Raw genomic sequence first — 16,409 nt, forward strand, 5'->3', positions numbered from 1 at the left:
CCTGTAATCTGTGGAGTTCCACTAGGATCTGTGCTGGGTCCATTACTTTTCATCATTTATATAAATGATTTGGATGTTAGCATAAGAGATATAGTTAATAAGTTTATAGATGACACCAAAATTGGAGGTGTAGTGGACAGCAAAGAAGGTTAACTCAGACTATATCTGTGCCTGGGGGGAGATAGCTGGGAATGCGATAGGTAGATAAAGGTGAGTGATGGTGACAAGTTGAGTGGAGGGTGGAGTGGACAGGTGGGAAGGAAGACGTAGAGGTATGACATGTCAAGAGGGTGGTGCTGAGTTGGAGGACTGGATCTGGGAGAAGGTGAGGGAGGAGAGATGAGGAAACTGGTGAAATCAACATTGATCCTGTGTGGTTGGAGGGTCCTAAGGTGGAAAATGAGGCATTCTTCATCCAGGAATTGGGTGGCTAGAATCTGGTGGTGGAGAAGGCCCAGGATTTGCATGTCCTTGGTGGAGTGGGAGGGGGCATTAAAATATTCGGCTATGTTTAGTGTGTGTCCCAGAGATGTTCTCTGAAATGTTCCACAAGTTTGGCGTCCTGTCTCCCCAGTGTAGAGACCATATCAGGAGCAACGGACACAGTTGATGACATGTGTGGAGGTCAGGAAAATTCTGTCCTGTCTCCCCAATGTAGAAGAGACCACATCGGGAGCAACAACTTCCAGTGGTGCTGACAACCTATGAGTGAACAATAAAAAAATTGTGGTGTTGTTAAACTGGGGCCACTGTAGTTGAGGGAGCAGAAGGGAGGTCATCAAACAGGAGCTCAGAGCACAAAACAAAGCCAACTATTCTTAAATTAGTCCCACTACAGCCCTGCATGCTCTTCAAATCTAATGATTATTCAAAATAATCACCTCAAAAAATCGCATTAAACACTCCCGTGGCAAAAAAAAATGTCAATGTTCCAACTTTTTAAAAAAACTTTGAGCATTTGTCAGGTATGCTGGAACGGATTGGGGAATTTGAGTGAACATGTAACTAAGACTAACTCTGCGTTTGCTGGGATTGTATTTCCAAACCCTTGCCACATCCTGAGGGGAAAATGGAGCTGCCAGGAGAGGGCGCGAACTGGCTGGAATAACAAGAGCCTCAACAAACAGCGATAGAAATACAGAAAACAAAACAAAATAAATCGGGACAAATCCAGGAAGGGAGAGAGAGAAAACAACAGGCGACCAAGAGCAACAGTAACAAAAAAATTCCCACATTATTAAAGGACAAAGTCAAGGTACACATTGCCATGGGGGAGGGGGAAGAGGAGGACTGGGGAAGATCACGTGACAAGGCTATTTTGTCCAACACGCCACCTTTCAACTTAAATTTAATTGTTATACTAACGGCATATTCTGACAGTTTGTAGTTGATTTATCGAGTTTGATGAGGTAACCCAGATGTTTTTTTTGGGGTGGGATAGCTTTAAAAGTCGACTGATTGATTCGGGCTCGGCCGATGACGTTGGGCCGAGGGGGAAGACGCCATATTGGAATCGGGCAGACAAAAAAAGCGAATAAACATTAGGCGAATCGGAAAGAAATCGTCGCCATCCAGGGTTTGTTCATCGATGTTTTCTTCTTAGCACCTTTGTTCCAGTGTCAGGGGTTGGGATGTGTTCTTATTTTTGGAAACGGTCGGTTCGCCGCTTTCATTTATAAAGCTGCGTAGGAAGTTGATCATTTTTTCCTCTCTTCCGTTGGCCGTTGCTTTGTTGGAAGGCCCGAAATGCTGTGTTTTACTGTCTTTTATTTTAATATGTTTATCCGTGTCTCTTTAAAATTTCGTGTTTTGAATCAAGTTTTGTAGTACTATGCTTTTTCGCCAAATATACTAAACGTATCTTTTATTTACTTAATACACTGTGTAATTTACTTAATTTCTGATTGTGCAGTCGTGGCTTATTTTTGTCTTTTATGAATAATTTTAGGAAGTGTTTGGGTTTGTGGTGTTTCTTTTTCGGGATGATGGAAGGCAGCCGGAATTTTATTTGTGAGCTGGTGTAAATATTGACCCTTTTCTGCCTCACTTCACTCTCTCTCTTTCTTGTAGACTATAGCTTTCCACTCCGTCTGCTGGCTGGTAAAAGTACATAAATATTTATCTTTAACTAACTATTAAATAAAACGCATGGGTTTTTGTTTACTCTTTTTGAAGATAGATTTTCTAATCCGGTTTGCGTTCGGTTTGTGTCATTGCAATGTGACAGATGGCATTGGGCCTTCAGCGTTTTAAACAATCTCGCAAATATTCCAAAAAAATAAGAAACTAACGGAAAAATTGTGTGTGAATATTAATGCTTTCTTTAATTCAAATTATAGACTTGTTTCTAAAATTAAAAATGTCTAAGTTGTACTTGCAAGTCTACCTCTTACTGGCTAAGGTTAAATTTTGTAATTTAAAGTTTCTATGCCCCCTTGTTTAAGGGCAGTTATTACATAAATTTGTTTACATAGCAAACTTGAACACTTCAATCTTGATTTTTATGTTGTGAATGCAATTGTGCTGTTTAATGTAGACAGAATAAAGTAAAAAAAAATTTTACTAAATGTTAGAAAAGCAATGACTAGTTGTACATCATCTTTTTTAATGTGGTAAAACATTCCCCAGGCACCAGAACATTGTTTTGACAATGATATCAAGGCACAATGCGAAATCGCCATTGGTAAAGCTTGGACAAGGAGGTGGGTTTTAAGGAGTGTCTCAAAGGAAGCAAATAAGGTAAAAGTTGTAGATTTTGGGAGTGAAATCCAGAATTTAGACTCAATTTGTTGATCAGCTTCTTTTGATTCTTCCTCTCCTTGTTTAACATGTAGGGCAATTTAATTCAAAATTGAGTGTTCACTCTTTTTTTACATAACCATGTTTGTTTTTGGAAGGTTGATTATTGGTTGGAATAGATTGTACAGGCTATTACTTTTTTAAGTTGTCTAACTTAAATTCCATTTGAACAAAAAATGCCTTCTGATTTGGTCAAGCTATTTATTTCAACTTTAAGACTCAAGTTCTCGAGGCAGAAATGATTGAGTTATATTTTCTATTCGATATTAACTATCTCTTTAACTTAGGTGGCTCAGTGGTTAGCACTGCTGCCTGTCAGCACCAGGGTCCCAGGTTCAATTCCAGCCTCGGGCCACTGTCTGTGTGGAGTTTGCACGTTCTTCCTGTGTCTGTATGGGTTTCCTCTGGGTGTTCTGGTTTTCTCCCACAATCCAAAGATGTGCAGGTCAGGTGAATTGGCCATGCTAAATTGTCCATAGTGTTAGGTGCATTAGTCAGAGGGAAATGAATCTGGGTGGGCTACTCTTCAGAGTTGGTGTGGACTGGTTGGGCTGAAGGGCCTGTTTCCATGCTGGAGGGAATCTAATCTAATGTTTTAGAGTAATGCTGTTTAAAGCATTGTAAAGTCAGCAATTAATCCAGTGTTTGATACAGATGTGTTTAACTTTACAACAATTTGTAATAACCAAAATAGCTACATACTTGACTACCAATGTATAAAGGGCAAAGCTATTCGTCTATTCCATTATAAAAAGAGCTAATGGCAGGTTTTAATGTTTAATAACCTGTGTCCAATGCAGTATTCTACTTGATGTAAATTGGATAAAAAATTATTTGGCTGGCAAAAATGGGCAAGCTATTTGGGTGTGAAAAAGGTGACAAAGTAATTTGAAATTCTCATTACTGTACACAAAATATGCTGGAGGCCTTTTGACCTGACCTGTCTATGCCAGTCTTAATACTCCACAAGACCCTTCCCATCGCTACCTACGCTAAATCTATTATTGTAAACTCTCTCGTGCCTGTCTAGTGCTATCCCTAGATACATCCCTTCAGCCACTCCTTGTGGTTGTGCTTTCCAGGTTCTGGCCTTGTTCTTTAGAATTTTTTCTGAATTCCCTATTAGATTTCTTAAGAAAACCAGCTTGTATTAATGGCCTCTCGTTATGCTTTTCACCAGCAGCCAGAATCATTCTGTCTCTCCACTACTTGATATGATAAGTTTAGGTAGACTTTTAGTTCACCTCTTAATTGTGTCTTGTCATTTTCTGATATTTGTGTATTATTTGCACATGTATTCTCATATATAATCAAGGTACCAAGGCTCCCAATTCCTGCATCTGTGTCCTGTCCTGCCCTTATGCCTCTCGATCAAGGATGACTTGATTTCTCTCTAGTTTGACAGATTTTGAGATAGCTGAAGTCTGACTTTTCTGTCACATGCAAGGCAATTGATGTATGATGGGTAGGAAGATAATTGTTTCAGAAGTTTGATACACTCCCTGAATTCTTTTTGCCTTTGTTCCTGACTTGAGTTTGCTGACTTCCTAAAATAACATTTGTCACATGCCAGGGTTTCCTTTTGAGTTAGTAGTTTTGCTTGACCTCGGGCATGTGGAAATCATGTCCTGCTCAGATTGGTTTCGCATGATTAGTGTCACGATGGGCATCTTGGTTTGGCTTTCTTGCCACTAGATTTGGAGGATCCTGTAAAGGCACCTATAGTGGAACATCAAGCACTTTGGGGTCCCTGTTGTATGTAATGCAAAACTATAAAGCATGTAATAACTTGAGGATCATTGCTACCTGGTAAATTGTAACCTTTTAGTTTTTGGGTGAGAAATTATGGTCCTCAAATAGGCTTCCTTCCCTAGCCACCGACAAGACAGATTCCAAACCTAACATTGGAGAGGATTCTTCTCTTAAATTGTCTTCCAGCTGGTTTCTTATTGATCTAGAGCCTTTCCTCAAATTACTCCATAATTGGTTAAGGCCAACTGTACAATTATACTTTTTTGTGTTGTATTGTGTAGCAAAAATAATAGTGATGCAAAAGTGACCATATAACATGTTGGAGCATGTCATGACTTGGATGTGATGTGGTGAGCCTTCTTAGGGAAGTTGATTCTCATTGCTTAGGTTTGATGTGTGGAATTTGAAGAAACATTCAGGGATATTCTGACACTCTTGGAAGTTTTATGTGCTGTTGCAAATCCAGCTGACATGCCTGAAAGGTTTAGAAGTTTACATATTGGGAGCAAAAGCAGGTTTTTAAAAAAATCACTTATGGGATGAGGGTGTCACTGTTAGGTCAATATTTATTGCCAATCTCTACTTGTCTAGAGGGCAGTTAAGAGTGAACCACATTGGGTGTGGGCCAGACCAAGTAAAGACAGTGGCTTTCCTTCCCTAAAGGGCATCAATGAACTAGATGGGTTTTTCCAAGAATTGCCATTCGATTCAGTGATTCCTTTCTAATTCCACTACCTGCTGTGGTGGGATTCAAACCAAAGTCCCAGGTCATTATCTGGATCTCTGGATTAATAGTCTAGTGATAATACCACAAGGCCATTGACTAGTGGAGATCTGCCCCCAATTTGTGTTTTCTTTAAAATTAGTTCAGCAGTGTTATTAAGTCAGTGGCTCATTTCAAATCATGGTTGATCAGTTTAGTCATAGTGGATGCTGTGAAATTAAATTGTGACAAATCAAGTGTTGCTACAATAGACCTAGTGACCTAAAAGACACTGGATGATTGGCGATGTTTTTTTTAGTGAGATATGGATGGCAAGTGTCTTCCATTTTTTTATAATGGAATAATACACAGTTAGACCTTGGAGAGGGTGCAGAAGTTATCAGAATGGTAACAGGGATTTAGGACTTCAATTATGCAGGGAGGCTGGAGTTGTTCTTGAACATATTAATCTTTCTTTAATAGTGGTGTTCAGAACTGTGGATTTAGTGAATAATCAATTTTAGCGGTCAGTTAGCAGAAAAAGTTATCTAAGGAAATGTTTTCAGGTGTTATTGTGATCTGGAGCAAACTGTTTAAAAATTAGATGGAAATATATTAACTTTTCAAAATGTGAATACTAAGAATTTTTTTGGAAAGGGCAGTGGAGAAGGTTAGTGGAATAACCTTTTTCAGAGCTAGCATGAAAACAGCGAACTGACTAGCTATCTTTATTATCTTCCTACAATTTGATATTTTTTCATTGTGGAAAGCATGTATTGATGGTCACTGAATTGTACAGTGCAGAAAACCATTCAGCCCACTGTCAGTCAGTCCCTGAAAGAGTGTGTCACCTAGTGTTCTTCTCTACGAGGTCAATTCCTGGAATGGCAGGATTGCCTTACACGGAAAGACTGAAGCGACTGGGCTTGTATACCCTTGAGTTTAGAAGACTGAGAGGGGATCTGATTGAAACATATAGCATTATGAAAGGATTGGACACTCTGGCAGGAGGAAACATATTTCCGCTGATGAGGGAGTGCCGAACTAGAGGACACAACTTAAAAATACGGGGTAGACCATTTAGGACAGAGATGAGGAGAAACTACTTCACCCAGAGAGTGGTGGCTGTGTGGAATGCTCTGCCCCAGAGGGCAGTGGAGGCCCAGTATCTGGATTCATTTAAGAAAGAATTGGAAAGAGCTCTTAAAGATAGTGGAGTCAAGGGTTATGGAGATAAGGCTGGAACAGGATACTGATTGGGAATGATCAGCCATGATCATATTGAATGGCAGTGCAGGCTCGAAGGGCTGAATGGCCTACTCCTGCATCTATTGTCTATTGTCTTGTACCTCTTGTTCTTCTTTTAAAGTAATCATCTCATTCCTTTCCAAATGCCTCTACAATCCTACTTCTACCCCAAGCTTAGACGGTACAATTCAGACCCTGACCACTCAGTATGTAAAAGCTTTTCCTCCCATTGCTTTTGCTTATACAAAGTTAAAAGAACAAAGTATAAGTCATAGTGAATGAGACACTTTTTCACTTTGCTTTCTCTGTTCAGACCCCTCAGACATGGAATACTTCAATGAGATCTCCTCTCTGCTTTCTATTCTCCAAGGAGAATAGTTCCAATTTGAATCATCTTCAGGACTAAAATTCTTCATCCCTGCAATCATTTTTGTAAACCTCTTCACCAATATCACCAGTGCTTTCACATGCTTTCTAAAGTGTACTAACTAGAACTGTACACAAATATTTTACCTAAAGCTGAAATGCAATTTAGATTCAACATAAAGTCCTTGCTCTTGTGCTTTTATTTCTCTATTAATAAAGTCTATAATACTGTGCTTTATTAACTGTGTCCTGTGCCTTCCAGTGATATGTGTGCATATGCTGCCAGGTCACACTGCTTCTGCGTCCACTTCAAAGTTATAAACTTTATATGTTCTTGCCAAAATGCATCAGCCCTCTGAGTATAAAATGTTGACTACCACCTATCTGTCCACAGCAACTTGGCTAGTCATTTGAAGGTTCTGTGTTGTCCTCAGTTTATAATGCTTCCAGTTTTGTAACACTACAGATTTTGGAAGTATTCTCTATATCCTAGGGCACTTCATCATTCTTATATTGGAAAAGGTCCCAGCACAGATCCTTGAAGAAGCACCCCCCCCCCCCCCCCCCCCAGCCCAGAAAATATCCACTGACTGTTGCTGTCTCCTTCCTATCACTTGCTGTTATCTCCCTTTTTTAATTTCAAGTGTCTAACTTAGTATTCAAATATTTTGAGTGGAACTGGATATATGCCTTCTGGGAATCCTGATGAGTATCATCAGCATCAAACCCTTCTCTTAATGTTATGAATCTTGAAAGGATTCAGAAAAATCTTTTACAAGGATGTTGACTGGGTTGGAGGGTTTGAGCTATAGGGAGAGGCTGAATAGAACATAGAATAGGGGAAGTCTGTTTTCCCTGAAGCAATGGAGGCTGAGGGGGTGACCTTACAGAGGCTTATAAAATCCATGAGGGCAATGGATAGGGTCTTTGGGATGGGGGAGTCCAGAACTAGAGGATATAGGTTTAGGGTGAGTGGGGAAAGATTTAAAAAGGACCTAAGGAGCAGCTTTTTCACGCAGAGGGTGGTGCATGTATGGAATGAGCTGCCAGAGGAAGTGGTGGAGGCTGGTACAGTTACAATTAGAATTACAATTAAAAGGCATCTGATGGGTATATGAATAGGAAAGGAAAGGTTTAGAGAGATGGGCCAAGTGCTAGCAAATGGGGCTAATTAGTTTAGGATGTCTGGTCGATGTGGACGTGTTGGACCGAAGTGTCTGTTTCAATGCTGTATAATTCAATTATGTCTGTCATAATATTTCTGAACTGGTTGGTGATTGTTACGGGGTTGGGTGGGGGAGGAGGTGATTAGTTAAATATGGAAACAAAGACTGGACACCTACTCCAGATGTAATTTCATAAAGACCACATGTACAACGGAAGTAAACTGTTTGGGTGCTGGGAAGATTGGTTTCCAGATGGCTAGGAGGGAGGGGCAGGATGATAGATAGGTAGAGGGTGCCAATTGGGAATGGTGCAGGATACAATAGGGCAGGAAAGTGTTTCGAGTAGGTCAGGATGTTCTGGAGAAATAATCTTGGGTGAGAGGACAGTAGTTGTTGAGTTTGGGTGGTTCAGGTCTGACACAGCAAAGGCGGTGGGTCGGGTTGGGGGAGAGGGGTCACATTATGGCCAGGCAGGCAGGGGAATGGATGGTCACTTCAGCACCTGGGGTATTGGCTAGGTCTGCTGGCAGAGTGGATTTGGGGATCGGTCAGGTTATGGTAGATGTATGTGGATTTGGGTTTAGATCAAGGGTAGGGCATGTTGGGACCTGGTTTTGGAAGTGGGGGTTGTTTGGGGTGAAAAGTCTGGCGGATTACTGGTCTTAACCTTTCCTGAGTGACTTTTGCTGAACTTCACCCGAACCATCCAGTGCCTGCTATTTTTACACATGTGGTGTAATTGCCCAGTGGGAAATGCAATTTTCTGGGCAGTTCCTTCAGAATGCCCTACAGTGGGATTCTGTAGGGACCTCATGCGCAACTGCAATCAGTGCTCGCAATATGACTGCCTGATTGTTGTAAAATCTGCCTTCTTGGTTCAGTACTTCTAGCTGTCAGTCTTAATCCAACCCAACCTCTCAAGGAACCCCTACATTCTCAGGATCAATAAAGTGTTACATCTCTGGACTGCTTCCGGTCGCAGACTATCTCCCTTTAGATAAGGACCCCAAAACTGTACATAGTAATGTAGGTGTGGTCTGACTGATGCCTTGTATTGTTCTAGCAAGACGCCAATTTTTAGGCTCCATTTCCTCCCCCCAATTTAACTGTGAACTTGTAGATTAAAATTGGTTGCTTGAAGTCAGATTTGAGAAACTGATCTATTGAGAGTATTGTAGGACTGGATGAGTTAGAGATGCTGATTCCATGAGGTATTTAAAATATAATGAGCACTTTTTAAAAAAAATAAGTTTGCTTAACTGGAAACCAAGATATCTCAGCAAGATTAGCTGATGCACAAATGGGACTGTGTAAATTAGGATGCGGGAATAGGCTTTGATTTCCTGCTTAGAGTAAAATGTTAAAGTCCAGACTGGAATATTTACATATGGAAACTGGCACTGATTTTGGATGACTAGCAGGATAGGGAAATTTGTGAAAGACCCTAGGAAGCTTGGCCTGGCAATCTGGGGAAGGAAGAGAAATGGCAGAGGCAGCTGACCTGAAAGGCTTCATGGTGGTGACAAGTCAATAGGTGAGGAAACACTGGTGAATGATTTTAAAAACCAGGTTTACAATAGAATTTGTTGATTTTTGCATCAGAATAATGAGAGCAGGAGTAGGCCATCTGGCCCATTGAGCCTGCTCTGCTGTTCAGTAAGATAATGGCTGATCTTTTCATGGACTCCTCTCCATTTGTATGCCTTGGGATAACCTTGGAATAAAGCAGTTTTGACAGATGCAGAAGTGGCTCTGGTCAAGCCAGATATGAGTGAATGTTTTCTAAGCTGTGTGGCCACGCAGTTTACTTTTGAGGGTCTGTGTATGTCAACTGCTGCAGGTCCCAGCAATGACTTCAAATTTCAGAAGTTGCTGTATGAATCTCTGAAATCCACCCAGAAGAAGACACAATTCGAAAAAACATAGGTAGTGAATAACCAAACCAGTTGTCCGCAATATTCACTCAAGCATGTGTTCTTGCACATAAGGGAGTGGCAGTGCTAGGGGCTCTGATTAGGACGTGTGTGTAATGGTTGTACTGGGGATTAGGGCATCAAAAGTAGGGATGATTTTGCCCAAGCTTGGGCCATGATTAATAAATCAGAGGAAAAATGATGGTCTGTTCTGATAGTTCCGTTCTTCCGTTATAAGAAAATCACGCATATCAGCCGCACCATTTTAACTTGATAGGTTTGCAATCTCGTGATGGCCAATACAGGGAAGGAAAGTTAGCCTTCTATAAATAACGGGCTAAGTTATTCGATCACATTAAAGTCTATTAGCCTAATGAAAAAACACACTCTATAGTAGAACCGACTATAGTTCAGTTAATTAAATGTGGTGCTGCCCTGTGTATGCAATCCAAACTTTGTAATTGTCTTCGGTTTGTGTGGAGTGGTTGGCAATGCTTTTGTTTTCACCTGCAAGTAAAGAAATGGAGTTGGTCAAAACATGCATTTGCTGTTCTCCCACTAATGTCATGCCTTCAAAACCTAGGAAAGAACAAGGAGGACAATGCATTTTGGTGTTCAAAGTATGACTTCTATAAACAGTGTATTGAGGATGTTGAACCTTGTAACTAATAATAATGACCTCTAGTTTAAAAGTAAACTTTATTCAGGCAGTCATTAGACTGAACTTTGCCAAAGAATGGAAAAGCTACTGTTCCGGTGAATTATGCTCCAGCACTCAGATTTAAATCAGTTAACTTTTTTTGTATTGCAGGTGGAAGTGAATATGCGCACAACCTTTTATGGAAAAGGATTTATGTGAAAAGTATTGTCTAATAAGCATCAGTGCAAGTGACTGCTTGACTTTTTAAGACTCATACGAGTGCTTGCCTTGATTGCAACAAAGGACTCGTATATATTGAGCAGACTTTATTATCTCTTCATTTGAAGAGGTTTAAACTATTACAGTTTCTGTATGAACCTTGGGCTGTAAACTGAAACTGCATATAAACATAAATACAATGACCACAGCCAGGACGGAAAATCCCGTTATCATGGGTTTGTCTACTCAGAACGGGCAGTTGAGAGGCCCACTGAAACCCAGTGCAGGCCCAGGAGGGATGCCGTCGCCACAAGTCTCTCAGACCAACCAACAGCTACAGCAGCTGAAAAATGCCAGCACACTTAATGGCACTCAGCAGCAAGCACATACAACCAGCAGTACTATTAAGTAAGTTGCTTTTAAACTATTATCTATTCTGATTTTGAAAAAAAGCTTGTCAATTTTGCACTTTTGTCATTATATTTAATTTTCATCTAGAAATGGGTTTCTTATTTATTGCTGTTTGGGATGTTGTCCCTGGGATCAAATGTGTTAGCCCAAAAAAAATTAAGTTGAAATGACCATGTGAAATAATTCGCACTTGTAATTAACATTTTTAGTAACAGGGAAATGTGGCAAATGGATGTAGGTTTGCTCGCTGAGCTGGAAGGTGTATTTTCAGACATTTCGTCACCATACCAGGTAACATAGTCAGTGAGCCTCCAGATGGAGCTGTTCCCCAGAAGCGTCTGAAAATGAACCTTCCAGCTCAGTGAGCAAACCTACATCCAAACCTCAGCTTGAGCTACGAATCTTCTCCAAACTTGCTAACTGTGACAACTGTTAATGTATTCATATAATCCAGTTTGGTATTAGCTGACCCAAAAATATTGGGCAGGGCGTCTGGGAGAGCTCGCTTGCTCTTCATTTGAAATAGTGTCTGCAATCTTCAGTGCTGTCAGCTGGTAGATAGTACTTTGGTTTAACATCTCATCTGAGAGCAGCATTTCCACTGTATTCCATTAGAATGTTGTTATTTTCAAAACCCATACAGAAAAGGGTTGAAACAAAACTATCTAGTCAGCTTTTCTCCACTTCTGTCCTTGTGGCAATTTATAGAAGGCTTTGTGGAAATCCTTGATGCAGGTAAACAATTAGGAGAAAGTGTGGACTGCAGGTGCTGGAGAGTCAGTGTGGTGCTGGAAAAACACAGCAGGTCAGGTAGTATCTGATGAGAGTAGAGTCAACATTTTGGGCTTAAGCCCTTCATCTGGAATATTCTGATGAACGGCTTATGCCTGAAACATTGACTCTGCTGTCCTGTTGATATTGTCGGATCTGCGTTGCTTTTCCAGTGCCACACTTTCTGACTCTGCAGGTAAACAATTGTTAGTATGGGGAATGAGCTAGGAAATTGAATTTAAATTAACTGATTATAGAAATATATGCATATTGGCCCAATGGGCCTTTCTCTGTACTGAAATATTTAGTCCTGTAATCACTGCTGAGGATGACAAATCCCCTTTTTTTTCTGTTGATTTGCTTTACTCAATTTTGATTCCCCTTCTCCACCCCTCTTATATTGGGGAAGCATTTTGATTTAGTTGTATACTGTCAATACTGATTAATTTCCAAACCCATATCCTAAACAAATTATCCTGTTCTGAAGTGAAACTTGAGTTTCTAAAGGAAGTCAGGAATTTTGGTTAGTGTCAAAGATTGCATAAACTGTTTGTTTAATACCACCTTGTTTCTAGAAAGTTACCTTTTTAGAAATGAAACCCTTTTTGTGTTGCCTTCTGCCCATTTGTGTGTAGTCACAACTTATGCGTTGTTCCAAACAGCTGTATTTCAATATTGCTAATGATCTGGTGAATCGATTGTAGAGACCATTCTTTCCTCGTTCATATATCACCTGTGTACTTTTAGAATTGTAGAACTCATTGCTATTAGCATTTGTTCTGTCCACATCCAATCCAACCTCTTGACATTTTGTGCACTTGCAGTAAAATTCCATTGGTGCTTGTAGCTGAACATTGTATCTCTTAACATAGCTAGGCTCTCCTTTCCCAAGCTAACAAAGTGCCAAGCACTTTGAAGGAATAAAAGTTATCTGATCTGTCTGTGCTCTTTTCAGCAGTCACTGTATTCTTTTGTCTATAATTATCAAAAGTAATAAAATTATAGGTCCAATCTTCCATTCTCAGCCTTGTTGAAGTCAACTAATGTAGTACAGAGAAGTCAGACACTGTTAAAGCACAGTGCCACACTAATTTGCTTGTTTAGGCACTGTCCTTTGTACAAATTCCCTTGGGTATGGCAGTTATTCCACTATTTATATTGTAAAAATTATTACATTGTAGATCTTGATAGTGCAAGCAGTGTAAGTACTATGTAAAATATCATGCATAACTTTACTGTTTTATACTGTGGCACAAGTTTTACAGACCGTTGATGTTCAGTTATAATGTAATCGAACCTAATACAAATTTAATATATTGATTTTAAAATCTTGCTTCAGTTTGAATCCAGATTTACACAGGTATAATGAATGCTGTATCTTTATAATTGAGGAAATTTTTTTGTTACAAGGAAATGAACATTTGCGTCAGATTTGAAATTGTTGTTTTTGATTGTTTGCAGTTATACCTACTAAAGCTCTGTGATTTCACTTAATGATTACACTTGTCCCTTACCTTTTGGATAGTATTGTAATCACAGAATTGTTATGGTGCAGAAGTCTGTTCAGCCCATTGTCCTGGTACTGTTTCTCTGACTTGATGCCATTTTCTCATACCTTTGCATATTGGAAGGATATTTAAATAGAAACCATGCCCTCTTAAGTGTGTTGATTTTGAATTTTCCTCCACCATAATTCCAAGCAGTGTATTCCAGATCCTAATTACTTAGATTGTAAAATGAATTTTTCTTTATTTGCTTAAATTTATCTTCTATTGTGTGCTGTCCATCTCCATCCCTTTTTTTGAGAGGGAACAGTTTCTCTTTCTCCCCTGCCCAGCCCCCCTCCTTGAGACTTTGAAAATTATTAAAGCTTCATCTTCTCCCAAAGGAAACAGTCCTAACATCTTGTCTGTCTTCATTGCTGACCTGTCATCCTCGGAACCATTCTCGGGAATCTCCTGTGCGCACAAACTACTGCGTTCTTATCTTTCCTGTACTGTGATGCTCAGATCTGTACACCATTTTTCAGCTGGAGTCTTAACTAGTATCTTAAGTTCAGCATAAACTCCTCCTGTACTTTAGACCCCTATTAAAACCTAGCCTGCAGTTTGCTTTAACTCGAGTTCACTCGAGTTGTTGTCACTTTTTAGTGACATATACATACACATTCAGGTGTCTCTGCTCCTGCAGACCCTTCAAAGTGGCACCCTTTACTTCATACTGTTCCTGATCTTCCTAAATAAGATTTACCACCTCCCGCTCTCCACATTTGAGCTTCAACTGCCACTTGTCTCCTACTCTGATTTGTAAGTTAAGCTTTTATACTGTCCGGCTCTCTCTTGTGTTCATCTGCAAACTTGGAAATTACTTCCTGTGGGCATGAAGATCTAATTATTATCAAGAAAAGGTAACCGTCTGAAATCGGCCCCATGGAGCGTTTCATTGTAACCTCCTCTGGTCTGAAAGATATCAATTAATCAATACTCTGCCACAAAACTGGCTGAGGTATATGAAGCAATGTTGCTCCTATCTCCTTTTGTTTCCTGAGCTATTACTTTCCTTAAGTCTGTTCCACTGTATTGAATGCCTTTTAGAAGTTCATGTGCACCACATTATTAGCATTATTCTATCTCTGCTACCTCTTCTTCAAAAAAAAATCCAAGTTGGATACAATTGGGAAGACCGAATATGTTTTTCTTGACTATAAATAGCCATGTGGTAAAATGTGGGTTATTCTGAATAATTGTTTTCAAGGAGTTTCTTCACTATTGAAATTAAACACTTTTTTATTTGAAAAGGTAGTCAAGGTTTTGTTGATTTCTAAGATCTGAAACAAATGAAATGGGCTGAAAAAGCTCCGGTCTGGCAGCAACTGGAGAAAGAGTTAATGGAACTCTAGTCAGTGAACTCAATGTTAACACTACCATTGCAATCTTTTGAACAAAGGTGTTATATTTAGAATTCTGACAGAGGACTGCAGATAGAACATAGAGAACATAGAACAGTACAGTACAGCACAGAACAGGCCTGGGCTGGGAAAAGCACAGCAGGTCAAGCCGCATCAGTGAAGGGGAGTCGAAGGTTCTGACGTGAAACATTCATCAGGACTGGGGAAGGGGGGCTAAGAAGTGGGGGGGGGGGGGGGGTGGAGTGGCGATATGTGGATGTAAGTAGATGTCTGGTCAGTGGGAAGGGTGGAACAGATAGGAAGGAAGATGGACATATTGGGGCAGGGTGGAGAGAGGGGGCTGGGTGTGAGGTGGAGTGATTTTGGATGCAGGTGAATCCTATGTTAAGGGTGTATGGTTGTAAGCTCCTGAGGCAGAAGATGAGGTGTTCCTCCTTCAGTTTGCGTTTGGTTTTGTTGTGACAGTGGATGAGGCCCAAGATGGGCATGGTGTCGGGAGAGGTTGAAATGGCTAGCAATCACAAAGTGAGGTTGATTGGAGTATATGGACCATAAATGTTCCCTTTACTGGTTTGCACTCAATCTCTCTGGTTTGTAGAGGAGACCACATTGGGAGCAATAGGTGCAAACCCTGACTGCCCATACTTCTCATGGCTGTCCGAGGTCCTAAAGAATCTTCGTGTGTTTTCTTTAATTTGATTTGTTCCAGGTATGGTCTCCTCTACATCGGAGACTGAGCGCAAACTCAGTAACTAGTTCAGAGAGTTTAGGGTGCATAGGTTCCAGTCAACCACATTGTCAGGTGGCCAGCCATTTCAGCCCCCTTATGACACGTCCATCCTGGGCTGCCACCGCTGTTTATAATAATGTCACATGCAAACTGAAAGAAAAGCACCTCATCATCTTCTGGAGCTTCAAGCCATAGGGCCTTAACATAGAATTCAACAGCTTCCAAATCTCCCCACTTCCCACCTCATCCCTCCCTCTCCCACTCCACCCCTTTTTTTTAAACCTGACCCAACCTGTCTGTCCTTCCCACCTATCTGGTCCACTCTCTCTTCACTGACCAATCAGTCCCAACCACCTGTATCCACCTATTCTCATCCCACCCATCTTATTGCCCCCTGACCCTTTTCTTTCTCCTCTTCTCCCCCCCCCCCCCCCCCCCCCCATTCAATTCTCAGCCTCTTTTCTCTCTTCTCTCTCTGTCCTTCTCTTCCCCCATGGCCCCCAGTCCAGATGAAAGGTGCCAACTGAAATGTCAACTCCTTCTCTGCTGTGCCTTTTCCAGTTCCACACTCTTTATTGACTGTATTTGGCATTCTCCCAGTCTTGTGGCACCACCTCCTCGGTCTAAACAAGTTTGAAAGATTTATGGGGTCTTTTGCGAATTTCATTAACTTTCCTCTAATATTGGATGTATCTCATCCAACCCTGATGCCTTGTCAATTTTAAATATTGGCAGTCTATCACTGCCTCCTCCTCCCAATTAAAAACTCTTCTAGTGTGTGCA

General features: G+C 40.6%; 1 protein-coding gene across 10 annotated transcripts in view; it reads left to right on the forward strand.

Annotated features, from left to right (window-relative positions):
* The first annotated feature begins 1,080 nt into the window (after nt 1–1,080).
* LOC140494243 (probable ATP-dependent RNA helicase ddx6) overlaps nt 1,081–16,409 on the forward strand; it is a 41,536-nt gene continuing 26,207 nt past the window's right edge. Inside the window, exons 1-4 of one of the 10 annotated variants that reach the window (XM_072593472.1) lie at nt 1,315–1,576; nt 1,949–2,010; nt 2,629–2,739; nt 10,759–11,214. In XM_072593472.1, coding sequence (XP_072449573.1) covers nt 11,006–11,214 — 209 coding nt within the window. In that variant the 5' untranslated portion in view covers nt 1,315–1,576; nt 1,949–2,010; nt 2,629–2,739; nt 10,759–11,005. Of the gene's footprint in view, nt 1,256–1,314; nt 1,577–1,948; nt 2,011–2,070; nt 2,107–2,628; nt 2,740–10,758; nt 11,215–16,409 lie in introns of those variants that run through there. The other 9 variants (XM_072593475.1, XM_072593469.1, XM_072593473.1 and 6 more) reach the window with 9 other exon arrangements.

The sequence above is a fragment of the Chiloscyllium punctatum genome, chromosome 23, assembly GCF_047496795.1.
Source record: "Chiloscyllium punctatum isolate Juve2018m chromosome 23, sChiPun1.3, whole genome shotgun sequence".
Lineage (NCBI taxonomy): Eukaryota > Metazoa > Chordata > Chondrichthyes > Orectolobiformes > Hemiscylliidae > Chiloscyllium > Chiloscyllium punctatum.